This window comes from Urocitellus parryii, chromosome 12 (assembly GCF_045843805.1).
Source record: "Urocitellus parryii isolate mUroPar1 chromosome 12, mUroPar1.hap1, whole genome shotgun sequence".
NCBI classification, from domain to species: domain Eukaryota; kingdom Metazoa; phylum Chordata; class Mammalia; order Rodentia; family Sciuridae; genus Urocitellus; species Urocitellus parryii.
This window is the reverse complement of record NC_135542.1, coordinates 51,674,468-51,691,604: the sequence shown is the minus strand read 5'-3', so window position 1 is coordinate 51,691,604 and position 17,137 is coordinate 51,674,468. Positions and strand designations below refer to the sequence as shown.

The 17,137-nt window shown below is 45.1% G+C and overlaps 1 protein-coding gene across 1 annotated transcript; it reads right to left on the bottom strand.

The window, feature by feature from the left end:
- Positions 1-6,937: 6,937 nt before the first annotated feature.
- On the bottom strand, positions 6,938-16,723 carry Tmem214 (transmembrane protein 214). Its single transcript, XM_026399055.2, has 17 exons — positions 16,547-16,723; positions 15,525-15,724; positions 14,869-15,019; positions 14,476-14,610; positions 14,226-14,308; positions 13,723-13,828; positions 13,535-13,616; positions 13,141-13,242; positions 12,616-12,757; positions 12,115-12,206; positions 11,774-11,822; positions 11,483-11,596; positions 11,175-11,292; positions 10,125-10,221; positions 9,750-9,918; positions 9,468-9,619; positions 6,938-9,251 (listed from the first exon to the last, which is right to left on the bottom strand). Exons 1-17 carry the CDS (start codon positions 16,689-16,691, stop codon positions 9,125-9,127), a joined length of 2,064 nt encoding a protein of 687 aa, XP_026254840.2. The 5' UTR covers positions 16,692-16,723; the 3' UTR covers positions 6,938-9,124.
- Between the last annotated feature and the right edge of the window lie 414 nt (positions 16,724-17,137).

Genomic DNA, 17,137 nt, shown 5'->3' with positions numbered 1-17,137 from the left:
ATGTGTGAGGCCCTGGGTTTGATCCTTAGCACTGCATATAAATAAATAAAATAACAGATCCATTGACAACTAAAAAGTATTTTTTAAAAATTGCTAATGCTTTGGTCTCACTCCTAGAGGTTTTTTTTTTTTTTTTTTTTTTCCCTCTTGGGGGACAGGGCAGGTTTCCCAGGGAATGAACTCAGAGGCACTCCACCATTGAGCCACATCCTCAACCCTATTTTTTATTTTATTGAGAGACAGTGTCTCACTGAGTTGTTTAGCAAGGATGGTTTTGAACTTGCAATCCTCCTGCCTCAGCCTCCCCAGTACTGAGATTACAGGCATGTATCATCAGGCGCAGCCACTCCCAAGGTTTTTATATTTAGAAATCCAGAATTATGGCATTGCCCTTCATTATCTAAAACTGTCTAAACCTAGAAATTCTTAATGTTTTTATTTTTGTTAATTAGGTATGCTTTTAAAAATCATTTAAGGATTTTGTATGTTTTTGTTGCTTTTGTGAGTGGATCCTTACCTCTTTATTCTCTATCACTAGAGTATGGAAAACATTTTTAAAATTTCATACCCAACTAATTTATTACCTTCCTATTAGTTCTAAAAGTTTCCTTTAAAAGAGTAACCAATTTTATTTTATATTGCTAATTTATTTTATCTGCCTTATTGCCTAGGCTAGAACAGCAATCTCAAAACTCTTATTATACTATAAAACACTATTGAGAATCCAAAAGATTTTAGTTTATTTGGATTATACCTATAGACATTGACCATATTGGAAATTATAAGTGACAACTAGGTTCAGTGGCATACACCTATAATTCCAGTGACTTGGAAGGCTGAGGCAGGAGGATTGCAAGTCCTAGACCAGCCTCAGCAACTTTGAGAGGCCCTAAGCAATTTAGTGGGGACCCTGTCTCAAAACAAAAAATTAAAAGGGCTGGGCTATAGCTCAGTGATAAAGTGCTCTTGGGTTCAATCCCCACTACCAAAAAAAAAAAAAGAAAGAAAGAAAGAAAAGTGAGAAAAATGTAAATGTTATTTAATCAATTAAGAAATTAATAACAATAAAAATTCTACAACATTTTAATAAACAATAAGTATATTTTGAAAAACAAAAACTTTATAACCAGTGTGATATTATTTTGTGGCATTATTTTATTCTTTTGCATACCTTTATACTTTATACTTTTGCATAATTACCCATCTGTATTACTATATTAAATCTCATTATTTGTTGCTCTGGTTGAGGTATATGAAAAAAAGGTTGTATACAGATACATAGTTGGAAAGGAAAATAATATTTTAATAGCCTTTTTAGGTAATTCTGGACATTCTTTGCTACCACATCAAAATTTCAATATTCAACATTTACATAAAGGGGCTGGAGTTGTGGCTCAGCAGTAGAGTGCTCATATAACACGTGTGAGGCCCTGGGTTCAATCGTCAGTACTACATTAAAAAAAAACATAAAGGTATTGTGTCCATCTACAACTAAAAAATGATTTTTAAAAAAAAATCACAATTTTGAATATCACTCAGAAAGTTTTAAGTTTAAGGAAGCTGACAAGGCGATGTAGGAAGGTACCATTTTTCTAACACCGCAGTTCATTTGAAAGTCCAGATTCTATTATTGGCAACAAATAGTGTCAGTTGTCTTCCTGGTGAAAGGCTCACTTTTTTCATTGAAGAAAATGTCTGCCAAGTACACACTAAACAATCATGGTTTGTCAGTTGTTCTTTCAATTAAAAATGATGTTCCAAGACTTTATATATTGATAAAAGGGCCAATCTATCAAGAAAATATGACAATTATAAACAGATATGCATGAAACATTAGAATCATAAAATAGATGAAGCAAACATGAATAAAATTAAGAAGAAAAATAGACCGGGGGTAGAGCTTAATGGTAGTGTGCATGTTTAGCATGCACAAGGTCCTGGGGCCAATCTCCAGCACCAAAAATAAATATATAAATAAATAATACAAATTGTTCAATAGCAGTTGGAAACTTCAGTATCCCATCTTCAGCAATAAATAGAACATCAAGACAGAAGGTCAGTAAAGAAAAGGAGGATCTAATCAATACTACAAACACACAAGATCTGACAGAAATCCATAGAACCATCCAACAACAGCCAAACATACATTCTATCCAAGAGCACATAGAACATTCTCCTGGATGGATCACAGTTAGGCAACAAATAAATCGCAAGAAATTTCAAAGGGGGTTGGGGATGTGGCTCAAGCGGTAGCACGTTTGCCTGGAATGAGGGGGGTGCTGGGTTCAATCCTCAGCACCACATAAAAATAAAATAAGATGTTGTGTCCACCGAAAACTAAAAAAATAAATATTAAAAATTCTCTCTCTCTAAAAAAAAAAAGAAAAAAAGAAATTTCAAAGACTGAAATTGTAATGATGCTAGAAAACAATAAGAGAAGGAAAACTGGATAATCTGTTGTATGTGGAAATTAAACAACATAACTCTTAGGCAACAAATGGGCAAAGGAAATTGGAAAATCCTTAGAGGTGAATGGAAATGAAAGCATAACATACCAAAACATATGGGATGCGGCAAAAATAGTATTCAGGGGGAAATTTATAGCAGTACATGCTTATAATTAAATTTAATATAGTACATAACTATATTTAAAAAAGGAGAAAATAACCTCACATCATTAGTCTAACTTTATAATTTTTCTAATTTGAACTAGAAAAAAAAGGTAGCAGAAGGAGAGAAATAATACGTTAGAGGGAAATTAAATAAATAGAAAATAAGAAACTGATAAAACTAAAAGTTGGCTCATTGAAAGGATCAACAAAATTATCAACCTTTAGCAAAGATGACAAAGAAAGACAGAAGAAACGAAAACTAAAATCAGAAAGAAATGTGGGGACTTCCTATCAAGCTTACAAAAATACAAAGGATTAAAAGAGAATAAGCCAGGGTGCACCTCCCAGTGGCTTGGGAGGCTGAGGCAGGAGGAAGAGTTCAAGCCAGCTTCAGCAAATAATCGAGTCAATAAACAATTCAGTGAGAATTAAATAAAATAAAAAATAGGGCTGGGGATGTGGCTCAGTGGTCAAGTGCCCCTGAATTCAATCTCTGGTACCAAAAATAAATAAATGAAATAAAAGAGAATAAATACTATGACAAAAAATTAGGTAATCTAGGTTAAAAAGGACAAATTCCTAGAAAAAAAAAATGGCCCAGACTGACTCCAGAAGAGAAAATCTGAAAAGAAATATAAAAAGAGATTAAATCAGTCAAAAACCTCCCAATAGAAAGAAGTCCAGGACCAGAAAATTTTAATGTGAATTCTACCAAACATTTAAAAAAAGAATTAATATCAATCCTTTCAAACTCTTCTTAAAAATAGAAAAATTCTTCCTAATTCATTCTGTGAGGCCAATATCACACCGATAAGGAATTTCAAGGTCTCACAAGTAGCCAAATAATATAAATAAAACTAGACAAGGAACAAAATAACTACATATCAATATTCTTTATGAATATAGTTGCAAAAATCCTCAACAACATAGTGGCAAACTGAATCCAACATCTTATCAAGAGGACAACAAGTGAGACTTATTGAAGTAACGTGAGGATGTTCACATAAGAAAATCAATCAGCATAATGCATATTGATAGGATGCAAAAAGGCATTTGGCATTTTTGGGGATTTCATGATGAAACACACAGAAAACTAGAACTGGAAGGGAACTTTCTTATTTATGAAAAACCCACAGCTAGTATCATCCCAGTATGAAAGACTGAAAATTTTCTAAGATTGGGAAGACAAGGATGCCTACCTTCACCATTGCACTGTAAGTTCTAGTCAGAGCAACTAAACAAGAACAAGAAATAAAAGGCATCCAAATGAGAAAGGAAGAAGTAAAATGACCCCATTTACAGATAACATTATCTGATACATAGAAAACCCCAAAGAATTTGCCAAAAAAAAAAAAAATTAAGAAACAAATTCGGCAAAATAGCAGAGGACAAGAATGACACCACATTACCATAAACAGTTGTGTTTCTATACACCAGTAACGAACAATCTGAAAAGAAAACGATTGCATTTACAATAGTATCCGAAATGATAAAAATGCTTTGGAATAAATATAAACATGGAGGTAGAAGAGTTGTACACTGAAAACTACAAAACATTGCCAAGAGAAAAAAGACCTGAACAAAAAGACATTCTGGGTGGATGGATTAGGAGGTTTAATATTGTTAAAATGACAATACCACCCAATCAATCTATAAGTTCTCTGCAATCCCTATCAAAATTCCAACAACTTATTGTGTCAATGGAAACTACAATCCTCAAATTCATAAGGAATTTCAATATGTCCCACGTAGCCAAATAATACTGAAAAAAAAAGAACAAAGTTGGAGGACTCATACTTCCTGATATCAAGACTTTCTACAAAAATTAATACATTTTACCACTTCATCAAGAGCATTCTTAAGTGAAACTGGCTTTTTAAAAAGTAATATGAAATGTTAGGGGGATGAGAAATACAATGACTATTAGTATATTTTGGAGCCACTGCCTTGATTCATACTTGTTTTCACACACAACAGAACTCATGTCAATGCTGGAACAAAGGTGAATGATATTTTAATATTATTATGAAAATAATTCTGAATTCTCAGAATCCCCAAAAGGGTCTTAAGACTCCCCAGAGTCCACTTAACACTGATTTGAAAATCAATAGGTTAGAAAGTTGACACCTTTTTTTTGGTATCAGGGATGGAATCTAGGAGGCTTAACCACTAAGCCACATCCACAGCCCTTTTTTGTATTTTATTTAGAGAGAGGGTCTTGCTGAGTTGTGTCTCAATAAGTTTCTAAGGCTGGCTTTGAATCCATGATCCTCCTGCCTTAGCCTCCCGAGCTACTACATTCGTCATCACAATGCAATGTTTAATAATGATAGTGACAGCTGGGTGCTGTGGTACACATCTGTAATCCCAGTGGCTCAGGGGTCTGAGGCAAGAGGACTTCGAGTTCAAAGCCAGCCTAAGCAAAAGCAAAGCCCTAAGCAACTCAGGGCTTTGGGACCTGGAACCTAAATTTTATCTCTAAATAAAATACAAAATAGGGCCGGGGATGTGGCTCAGTGGTCGAGTGTCTCTAAGTTCAATCCCTGGTACCCCCTCCCCAAAAAAACCCTCACAAATATTAATAATAAAGTAATAATAATGATGATGATAAAATGACAGTAGGCTGTCCAGGTTCTTTATTTTAATATTATAATCCAAATAACTTCAGAGCCTTCAACTTTGGTGAGGATTTTTCCAGGCAGCTTCCTTGATGGCCTCATTTGGCTTACAGAGGATTTCACTTAATGGCCTTTTTTGGGTGCCCAATGAACTATGAGGAGAAAATTTAAATTATCTCTGACTTCAGAGATTCTCCACCATCAACACACAGGGATCTTATTAATCTGGTCTTTTCTCCCACTCTAGCTTGTAGACACTATAGACGGTAACATTTTCTTCCAGTAGTGTTTGATGTTCTGTATGTGACATGTGACTAAATGTGAAGACTAAACCATGCTTTTCTCCTAGTTTTAACACTACTGCACTTGAGATTAAGAGTAGAAAACCTTGCTTTCCCTGTCTCAGTAAAACATTTCTAGGTATCACTTTCAGCCCCAGGTTTTTCCATAGTAGAATCTGTCCCTGGGTAAATACTCATGATGCCAGATTCCCTCAGTGGTATCCAGAGATGGAGCCAAACCATCAAAAGAAGTGGCTGTGGCCCAGGAATCATGGAACAGGTCGTCTAATAGGAACATGGCAAATTTATGAGGAAACTCACTTAAGTGAAGAAACTTCAAGTTGACTTTTCCTTTTTTAGTGTGATTTCCTAATCCTATACAGATACAATTGCTTCAGGATGAGAGTTATGATTTCAATTCATCTGAATCTCAAGTCTGATGTTTGGGACCTGGAACCTAAATCTTATCTCTTTGGTGGGAGAGATTCTAACTACAAATATTTGTAGCGATCAATGTCATGGCATTGTGGAAAGGCAGAATGCTACAGACCAAAAGACTAGAGGGTGCCAGTGGCTCTGGGAGAGGGGGAGGGAGGAACAGGTGAAGCCCAGGGGATTTCTAGATCAGTGAAGTTGGCATGTAAAGTGGAAGACACATATCATTAGGCATTAGTGTAACCTACTGACTGTACAAAACAAATAGTGAAACCCAGTAAAAGCTGTGTACTTTGGGTGATAACCATGAGGCAGTATAGATTAATCAATCAACACATGCAGGTACCACAATGGTGTGAGATGTTGGTGAGGAGGCAGTATGTGTGAGTGCGCACATGTGTGCGAGTGCAGAGAAGGTGGGAGCCTATACTTTTGCTCATTTTTTAATAGTCTAAAGAAGTTAAGACTATTAAAAATTAGTAACTGGTGTGTGCTAACACAGTAAAAAATTACGCCAACACTCATCTAACACCACATTGGAAGTACACGCTTTTTACTAATAGGCAGAATATTCAAGATTCTATAAATATTCACCCATACCCTGGACGCTGCCTCCAGATTCCTTTATATTTCCAAGTCTAGGGCAACAGAAACTGCCCAATATAAATGGAATACCATAGGGAAAAGCAGTCCCTTAATGCCCTCAAGCACCTTTGGGAACAGAACTGTGAAGCTTATGTAGTAAGAGGATGGATCACTTTAAGCATCCACTTAAATCAAAACCCCTTAGGAGGGCTGGGGATGTGGCTCAAGCTGTGGCGCGCTCGCCTGGTATGCGTGTGGCCCGGGTTTGATCCTCAGCACCACATACCAACAAAGATGTTGTGTCTGCCGAGAACTAAAAAATAAATATTAAAAAATTCTCTCTCTCATCTCATCTATCTCTTAAAAAAAAAAAACCCTTAGGAGTTATTAAAATGCTCAGAAGTCATCCAATCGCAAAAACATCTGCGTATTTGACAGTGGGGCATTTGAAATAGGGAACCATCCACTCTGGGGTGGGACGGCATTTTGAGAACGGACACATAATGCCTCAGGTGTGAGTCCAGCCATATATGTCCACAGTAAGTCTGGTGACCTACCAGCCTGTCCTATTCAGAAAACTGAAGCTATGGACTACATACACACACACACACACACACAAACATGGAAATTTGCTTTCAGACTTACAAAATAATAGGACAGTTTAGAAATGAGGTGTATTATTTTTAGGTCCACACAAGTGTTGGCAATCACTAGAGATAACGATACTCAAACTGCCCTACTGCCTACTAAGGTGTCAGTATCTGATTCAGAGAGGCTGTGGGGACTCCTACAATCTAAATTGATTAAAAAAATGTTGTCCTCAAGGGCTAGTTTCAGAAATGACATGAATCTTATAAGGTAAACCTAGTACATACGTTAGAAGCCAGCACAGCACTTGTAACATTGTGAGGTGCTAAATTCAAAGAACTCAGCCCAGGAGCTTTAGACTGGTTATCATGGTAGGGAATGCTATCTTGAGTCTTGTGCTGTCGCTGACCCAGCCTCCCAGTCCAACTTACCTTTAATACAGCTAGTTACAAGCACTTCCTATTCTTAGGGAACCTGTTTGTGCCTAATTGAGGAAATGCCCAAGGTTCTGGGGCTCTTGAACAATCCAGCCCAGCAGGCCTACACCTTGGTTGGCTCTTTGCTGGGTAATGTTTCTCTTCTCTGGGAAAAATGGTCATGGCTAACTGCCACTAGGTAAGCAAGGAATATGCCTCACATGGGTTGTTTGCTTCCCAAGAGAAGAGGTAATTAAAGCATATAGTGCTATAGTCTTCATGACCTCACTTTGGGTCAAGCATCTGCACATTTGCTATAATCTCACTGAGGGAAAAGCAAGGGTATCTAAGTACCACAAGGTGCCAGGGAAGCAGAAATCATCCTGTAAAGTTAGAATGGCATCCCTAAGAACTGCTTAGATTTGAGACATTGAGGAAAGAAACCTGGGTAAGAACTGAACATGGGCCTGATTTTTATTTATGTCTCAGACAAAAACTAGAAGGGGACTTTGGTGACAAGTCCTGGGTTTGTCTCTTGGAGTCATTATCTTTCTCTCACTTTCTCATAAAACATTCAAGCTATCGAGGCAAATCTTGGAACGTAAATCACAGTAACATGTTAGACAATATAGTTAGGGTAACAAGAGGAAGGGTATCTAGCTTTGTTGAACGATGGATGTAGACTTTCCCTGCCAGAAGCTCAAATGCAATCAATGGCTACAATCCTCAGGGCAGGGGACTACTATTTTGTTGTCCTCCCCATAACTATAATTTCTGTACAAGAACACAGAGAGGAAAGCTAGAAATCAAACCTGTGTCCTTTATTCCACCTAGTAGGCACACCTAGGAGCCATATGTAGACTCCTATCTCAACAGGCTAATGGAAAGTTCCTGGGGCCCAAGGCACACAACTACCTGGGCTCTGCTTTCCAGGTGGATAGTAGGGTGGGTAGTGGAGAAAACTGAACTTTGAGGCAGAGCCCCCAGCACTGAAGTGGTATGGAGAGTTGATGTTGGGTAGGACTCTGATGGGAGCGGGTAGTGATGGACCTCAAAGGGCCTTCTGGGTGTTCTGAGGTAAGATGCATTTCCACCAGGCCCCCAGATCCACTGTTGGCACATGCAGGCTGCAGGCAGAGGTGAAGCTGCTGTTGCCCACTGTGCTGCTCGATCAGTCTGGAAGCCCCTAGTCTTTTTCTGTTGTAACTAAGGTTGTGACTGATAATGAAGAGAGAGGCTGTGGAACTTGCTGAGAGTCTCATCTTTTTGGAGATGAATTTGGGGCTTTAGAAGTGAGATGGAGGGCAGTGGAGAGCAGGAGGCAAGAGAGTAGTATAGGTTACCAGCCCAAGGATGAAGGCCCATTGCACAACTCCCACGAAGCCCTGTGGGTCCTCCCATGGATTTGTGGGCAGATTGAGAGATCTCTGGCCCAGCCCCTACTAAAGATGGAGGAACTGGGCTAGAAGCAACTGGCTACTTTGCCTGGGAGATAGAACTCAGGCACCAAATTAAAAGAGTCACCTTCTACCCTCCAGCAGTCTCAGATGGCCTGCCCATGACAGAACCAGTGGTCAGGAAGGCAGGGCCTATTGCTGGGATATCATGGCAAGTCCCCAGTCCAAGAAAGCTACTGTGATGTCCTGTAGGCAGAGCCAGGTCCAGTGGACAGCCTCGTTGAGCTGTGTCCTCAGGCAGTCCCAGGTCACCTCACCTCTGGGAGAAAAGCAGAATATTTTAGGGGCAGGGGTATGTGTGCATGCAGCTGTGTCAAATCACAGGGCTGTAGCTTAGACCCACAACCTTCATTCCAGAGTGGCCTGGGTGTGTAAGGGGCAGGGCAGCATGAGACTGAATAATGATGCCCTGTCCCCGGGGACAGAAAGTAGGCCCATTAGGAGGGCCTGCCCAAGCTCTGGGTGAAGGTCTTACCTGCACACCTCATGGCAGTACTCCTGGGCCCGGGAAAGGGCCTCAAGCAGCATATGCCAAATAGGCAGCAGCACACTCTGGTAGAGAAGTAGGAACAGCTCCCTCAGATAATGGAGCAGCTGGTGCAGGGTGTCAGGAAGCTGGATCTGTAGCTAAACAATGGGGAATGGTTGGGGTCAGGGCACCTAGGGCAATGCATCCTGGCCTAAGGATCCTATCCACATTGGGCTATCTCTTCCCAAGATCTCTTGGGAAGACCAGCCTGTCTCTTTTCGTGCTTACCCTCTGAGAGAGGCTGGTGAAGCTGTCACTGAACCAGGCAAGGTGGGAGGCACAGTGGGCAGAAAGGAAGCTGACTGTGGCATTGGTGTGGGCCCAGGCCTGTTGCAAACTGGGTTGTACCATGGTAAGTAGGTGGGAGCCACAGGTTGGCAATGTCTCCTCTAGCCAGCTGTGGAGAAGACAGAGGGGATGAGAGGGTTCTTAGCTCCTGCAGGCCAGTTCAGCTCCTCAAAAATTGCAAGGGAAAGGGAGGCCTTGAGAAAGGAAGACCACAGAACCTCCTGTTGATTGCTAATGCCCACATAGCCACCTGTACCACCCTGAACCCCAAACCTTCCCTCTTACACTTCTCTATCCTCCCTGGGAGCAGCTCACCTGTAGCCTTGCAGGCTGTAGGAGTAAAGTCTGGCATATACTTGCTGGCCAGCAGGCAAGAAACCAGATGACTGAAGCAACCTGCCAGTGAGGGAGGCTGAGAAAAGGAGGCCCTGGTGAGCTGGGAGTTGAGAGGGGCAGGGACTTGGATGACAGACACTAAAGTCCCTGGGCAGGCAACATAAGGTGGGGCAGTGGGGCAGAACTTTGTGTGCTCAAGGGTTGAAAAGCTGACTTCAGTTAGTCTGGAGCAGGCTTGGAGGGAGGCATGTGAGCCTAGGGGGCTGAATCTTCTCTTGGGTCAGGTGAACAGGAGGAACAGACATAAGATGGAGTCCTAGACTTGGGTGTCAGGAAGCCTCAGGTCTGAGCATTTGCCCTTCTATTTACTAGCTGTGATTTTATTTATTTATTTATTTATCTATCTATCTATCTATTTATTTATTTATTTAAGGCAGTATTGGGGATTGAACCCAGGGGTGCTCTATCACTGGACTATTCCCCACCCCTTATTTTTTATATTGAGATAGGGTCTTGTTAAGTTGCTGAGGCTGGCCTTAAACTTGAGATCCTCCTGCCTCAGCCTCCCAAGTCACTGGGATTACAAGCATGTGCTAATATGCCCAGCTTGCCCATTTTTTAATTTTTTGAGACAGGGTCTTGCTAAGTTGCTTGGGCTGGTCTCAAACTTGCAATCTCCTTGCCTCGGCCTTACAAGTAATTATTAGCACAGGTGTGTGCCACCGTGTGCTAGCTATGATATTAAGCTAATAGTTAAATATTTCTGAGCTTCAATTTCCTCAGGAATCAAAAGGAGGTTAATACTTAAGTCAAAGGGTGTCATGAATATACAATTATTTCTATACTACAAGCATCAGTGCACTCTGAAGTAGTAATGTCACATTTTTAGACAGAAAACAGAAAATTCAGTTGAAAAATGTTCAATTGGTGGCACTGAGAATACATTAGGCCAAATGTAGGTACTGGGGTGTTACACCTAGCTCTGTGCCCACCATCTTCTCTCTTTCTCGATTGCCAATCACCGCTTACCATGAAAAGAGTTGTGTGACCGGATGTCATGACACAGGAAACCTATGGCAAAGACCAGCAGCAATAGCAATAGCCGGGTCCAGGGTGGCCGAGGGCCCCGTGCCTGTTGCAACAAGCCCTGGTAGGAGACGGGGAAGAAACAGTGGTCAGAAGGGAGAGTCTGGTCCTTGCCTCTAGGCAGGCCTCCTCCCAAGTCAGGGGTGAGGTGGGGGCAAGACACGTGGGGCAGGGGTATGATTCAGGCCCAACCAGGAGAATACTGAGAGATGTAGGACCATTAGTTGGTTGGAGAAGCTGAGTGCTAGCACCTTGCAGGCCACATCACAGGTGACAACATGCTGGTTGTTACTGCTGCCCTTCTTTAGTAGCTCCTGGTTGGTAAGCTTGAAGGACTGAATGGTTTCTTGCAGAGGCTTCTGTACCTTTAAGACAACAAAAGCTGGATTGAGAACATGAGATCTAGCCCATTAGCGAATCCTGAGCCTCCACCCTGTTTCACTTTTCATGCCAAGAACATAGGGAAAGGAAGACAGTGGCTGAAGGGCACGAATTCAGAACCCAGGTGAGGCCCAGCCTGCTATATCCTCTTAGCTCCTTACCTTCTTGGGAATCCGCTCCCAGGACTTGAGCAAGTGCTCCAACAGGAGGCTGTGGGGAAAGCACACACCCTTGTATTTAGGTGGCTGCTCAGCCTTCCCACCTTCTTATAACCCCCTGTGGCTCTGGCTCCTTCAGGATGAAAGACCTTCCACCCCCTATCCACAGAGAAGCAGCTCCGTAGAGGCCACTCCAACAAAACTCCTACTGAAGCTGGGTGGTATGAGCTAACAGAACAAAGACCAATGTTCCCCCTACTTCTAGGATAAGGACGGGCCAGTCACAGGCTGGGGAGCATGAACTGGGAGGCTTCTCTGTGGATCAGAGCCCTACCCCCACCTGCCTGGATTGTGACAGGTGTTTGATGTACAGCTGCCTCCAGATGCTGGTGCTGAGGGGGTCCACTGTCAGGCACTGGGTCAGGCTGCCCAGGAGCTGCAGAAGAGGACACAAGAGAGATTGCTGAGGGTTGGGGCTGATAGAGAGGGAAAACACCCAGAGGCCACCTGGGCAGCACATCCACCCCACAGGTGTAGAAATACGATCAAGATTCCTGTAAGCTCTGAGAGACACTATCGGGGGGAAGAGGGGCTCCTGAGCTAGAGACTGATCTCAAAGATCGCTCATTTCTAAGGCACAGGACACCAAAGATGTCCCAGGCCTGAATATGCTACCCTTTAACAATTGTGCTCCTAAAGGCAGGTGTGAGGGAGTAGACAGGTGGCTGTGGGAGTGAACTAAGGAAATACTGGGATACAGGCTCCAGGAAGACAGGACCTTTGTCAGCAGACGGAGCTACCAGAGCTGAACTGGGCAAGTGACAAGCCTGACGCCAGTTCCTCACCTCTTTCTTCATCCCAGACGGACAGTTAGGGGTGGCTCTGGACAAGAAGGAAGGGAAGTAGGTGTGGAGGGTAGATTCCGGCTTTGCTCCAAATGCCAGCACCTTTAGTCGGGGGTAGAGCTTACACAGCTGTTCCTGCAGGCTGCAGAGGGGTGGGAGGAGGTCCAGGCACAGCTGTAAAAGGAGCTATGCCACTGAGCCTTTTGCCTGCCTCACAGCCCACGCCCTGGCTGAGAGGAGAGTCATTAAAGACCTTGTGATGACTCTGAATATTTTAAATCAGGACTCCTTGGAAAATCTGTTGAAAGACACAGGCCCTCTCCTTATGGAAATATCCACATGCTAATCACACGCAAGGGTTATATAATTTGGGGGATTCACTGATTCCTTGAAATCCACCCTTGAATTTCTAGGCTGTGAACCTCAGATCTTGGGCAGCTGGGGGAGAAAGGATGGAAATATAGTGCCTGGGCCTGACCTTGAACTAGAATCCCTTCACAGCAGGGCTGAGCAGGGCAGACCTACCTGGGTGACAAGGAGTTGTTGGGCATATAGGCAAAGTCCAAAAGTGGGAAGAAGTCCTTGGGGCCAATCATGCCAAAGCCCTTGGTGAGGTTGGGATGCATCCTTGAGGGCAGAGGGAGGAAGAAATAGGCTTGTTGGAGACCACTACTCAGGCCAGCTGTTTGGCTACGACCCTAGTTAGGACAATATACAGGAAAAAGGGCATAAACACTACCCCTCCCCCAGCCCTTAATGGTTCCCTCCCTTTCCTTCCTCACCATCACATTTGGAGGTGGGAGGAGCTGTCCTGATTTTCCTCGCATCTATGGAGACCAGGATCACAGCATCCCATTTTGCCGAAACAGCATCCTGTGGACACCCTGGGCCTTCCCCTTGCTGTCCCCCCATTACTCACAGGAGCAGCCGATCCAGGTATGCGATGGCAAAGGGAGACAGAGACTTGATGCCCAGCACAGGCAGCATGATCCCCAGCCACACTAGAGAGACAAAAGTCAGGGAGAAGGCTTCAGCCTGTCCACAGGGCACACCAAGGGGAGTGCCTGGGCTCCAAGACCTTCCCTTTCTTCCTCACTTCCTTGTTACCTTTCAGTCCCTCGGTGAGGTTGGCAAAACCTGCTTGTCCCAGGGCCCACATGATGGTCAGGCACTTTGCTGGCCGGTTCTGGTGGGACCTCAGCAGTTCCAGGAACTGAGAAGGGATGGGGGGTTGGGACAAGAGAGATCACCAGGGCAGGGGAGAGTAAGGTGGGAAGAGAGATGTCAACTGGGAGAAAAGGAGTCAGCCAAGTGACAGTGGAGCACTATAGCAGTGTGGTGTACTGATTCCAGCATGGGCTTCACCCATACTTTGCACTTTCTGGTTGGCTAGACCTAGGAAAGCTGCAGAACCCTCTGTGCCAAATCTTCCCACTGTCAGGAAGGGGTTAATAGTGCATTCTCATGCATATCAGAGAGAGCTCACAGCATCATGCACCATTCCTGGTGTTATAGGGTCTCCCTCTATCTCACTACATAGTCCAACAATTAGATTCTGAATAGCCTCCCCAGTCCTGGCCCTGGTGACCCCAACACCATCCAAAGCTTACCTTGCTCAGATTCATGGTGGCAATCTTGGGCTTGTCTTGTAGAATGGCCTGGATACAGATGCGGTAACCATGTAATGACTCCCCTGGAGAGACACACGTTTTAAACTGTTATACTACTTAAAAGCTTCCCAAACCTGAAATCTCCCCTTCTGAGAACTGTAAACCCAGAAGCTGGGCCCACCGAGTCTCAATCTCCTCCCTTTCCAAAAAGTGTCAAAATCGGCACATTTCTCTGCTGGGCCCCTCTCACCTGGTGTCTTATCGAGTTCCTGCAACATGGTGAACAGACAATGGTCAAAAAAGAGGTCCAGAGATCCTGATGCCTTTGCCAGGAGCCCTCGGATGATCCCGCGCAGCTCTCGGCTCACCAGGCTGTAGGGATAATCTGGGGCCCATTGGCCTCTATGTGAGTACTGGGACCAAATGCCCTGCCAGTCTGAGAATGCTGGTGTTCTCCCTAGAGAACAGTGAGTGGGGGCAGAGGTCTCTGAGGCTGGTGTTCCTCCCTCTCCCAAGGAAGCCCACACACTTGCACAGCCAAGTATGAATCAGGATGGTGGGGGCACTGAGCTCTGTTATGAACAAATAGCCTTTCTAGAGTTTTCTTGATTTTGTCTGAGCTAAGGATGTTGGGAAGACTAACCATGAGTATGCTGGCTGAGTGTGGGTTCACTCTGAGGAGCCTGGAGCTTGTAGTTGAGGTAGCTGGCCAGGTCCTTCAACCACACAGAGGGGTTTCCAACGAACACACTCTGGCTCTTGTCCAGTTCCTTCTGCAGAGCTGCCACATCCAGCTGCCAAAGATAAACGCCTCCATGGTGAGTTGGGAGTGAGTGGAAGGAAAAAAGGGTGGGGGTGCGGGGAATGGACAAATGATGTGGTAGTAGGAAGCAATAAGGTTTCTGTTTTTAGCATAAGTATGTAGAATGCCATCATTATGTTACATGCACAAAAAGTGTGGACGAGGACAGCTGAGGATGCTGATCTCATGGCCCTGTGCTCTTAAGCCATAAAGAGGAAAAAAACAAGGACAAGATGGAAAGTGTAAGATTACTGCTTCCGTGGGAGAGGGAACCAGAATCAGCTTCTCTATCCCCTCCCTGGTACACCCTACAGATTTCCCATTTCCCTTCCATTCTTGAGTGCAAATATTCCATTTCCTTGGGGTTTTCGTCTTTTCCTGAACTCCTCCTAATCAATAGAATCCCAAATCCCACAGGTCCCTAAACTGCCTGTCCCCATCTTCTCTGCTCTTCAAGCCCCTGAATCTTTCTACACCTCATGTCTAGGGATACTCACAGCTCTCATGGCCTCCTCTAGGCTGCGGAAGCGGCCCTGCTTCTGATTTTGGTTGGTGACAGTTGCCACCTTCTTCGGCTGCTTCTTGTTGGCAGGTTTCTTAGGATCCACAGCAGGGGGTGGAACTTGTTCCTTATTTTGCCTCTTCATGATTTTCTCAAAGCCCCGTTCATAAAGGGTGCTTGTGGTCTGGATTGGAGCTGGGGTGAAAACAGGCAGAGAAAGAGGGCCACACTTAAGTCCCTAGGACCTCACAGGAACGGTGGTCTCCTCCACCATACCAGCACCTAATTCATCTGCAAGGAGGAGGTTTCCTCAACTCCTCTTGCAGGTTGCTTAGGAGCAGGGCAGGGAGCCCTCCTGGTGGCTGCTTTGGTCATCACAACGCCAGTCCAGGGCTCTTGAACAGAGGCCAGGCAGTTCTTCATTAAACAAATTAGAGTGTATGGGAACTGGTAGAGGCATGGATACAGAGGACTGGCCTCTTTGGTGCATGTTACTAGAGCTCAGGTTTTTTCCTTCTTGGTTCTGAGGTGACAAGTCTATAATCAACAAGTGACAAGTGTTCTCCACCCCTCGGATGCACTCCTGGTGCGTGCTGAGTGTGTGGCGGGTCATTTCTTTCACTAGTGGGCCTCCCGACGGTCCCTCCCGGACCTGCTGGTTACTTAAGGGGTGAGGGAGCACAGTGCAGGATCCAGGATGCCTCCGCGGGGAGAGGCCAGCGAAGGCCAGGGCAGCTGGGAGTGTTGTGTGCAGAGACCCGAGGGGCTGAAGACTGAAACCCAGTGCCCCTCGACACGGGAACCTGGGCCAGCTGTCGACTCCGCTGGGCCTCAGTTTTCCCATCTGTGCAGTGAAGACAGCCACCTCCCCTTGAGCCATCTGGCAGGGTGGCCTCGGGGATCAGCCCGCGGGCTCCGGATCCGAGAGCCCGCTAGAGTTTGGTGCCTGGGCTCAGGGAGCTGCCCCTGCGCCCCTGCCCGGTAGGCCGGGGGCGGTGGCGGCGGGCGGGTACTCACGGGTCAGGTCGTATTTCCACACTCCGTTCGCCTCCCCGAGCGCCCGGCGGTCCCCGCCGCCGCCTCGACCACCGCCGCCGGCCGTCGGCCGCCGGCCCTTCTTCACCACCTCCCAGCGCCCCCCGCCCGCCGCCCTGGCCGCCATGGCTCCGGCCCTCCGCCTGACCACCTCCCGGCTTTCCGGCCGGCGCGGGCGCGCGCGGTGCCACGTCTGCCGCCGCCGGCGCCGCGAGGCAGCCTGGGACTCGTAGTCCCCGCCGGCCCCGCGCCGGACGCTGGTCTCCGGGACACCTGGGGCGTGGAGAGCCACCTGCGCTGGCTGAGCTGGAAACGGACTCTTCATTTTTCTTGATTTTTCTAGTGGCGCTCGAAGGATGGTATGGAAATATTTCTCACCTGGGGAGAGTTTGAAAATTAAATGCTTTTTTTTTTTTTCATTCTAGCATTCCTGTGCTAGCGATTAACTTTGGGTTTAATGGGCAAAGTCTGCGAAAGAACAAAGGAGAGCGTGGGGAGGGGGGCCCCACTGGGGCCCCAGGGGGAGGGGGCCCGAAAACTCTGGTGGAAATCCCGCCTTTGCTGGGCTCTGGG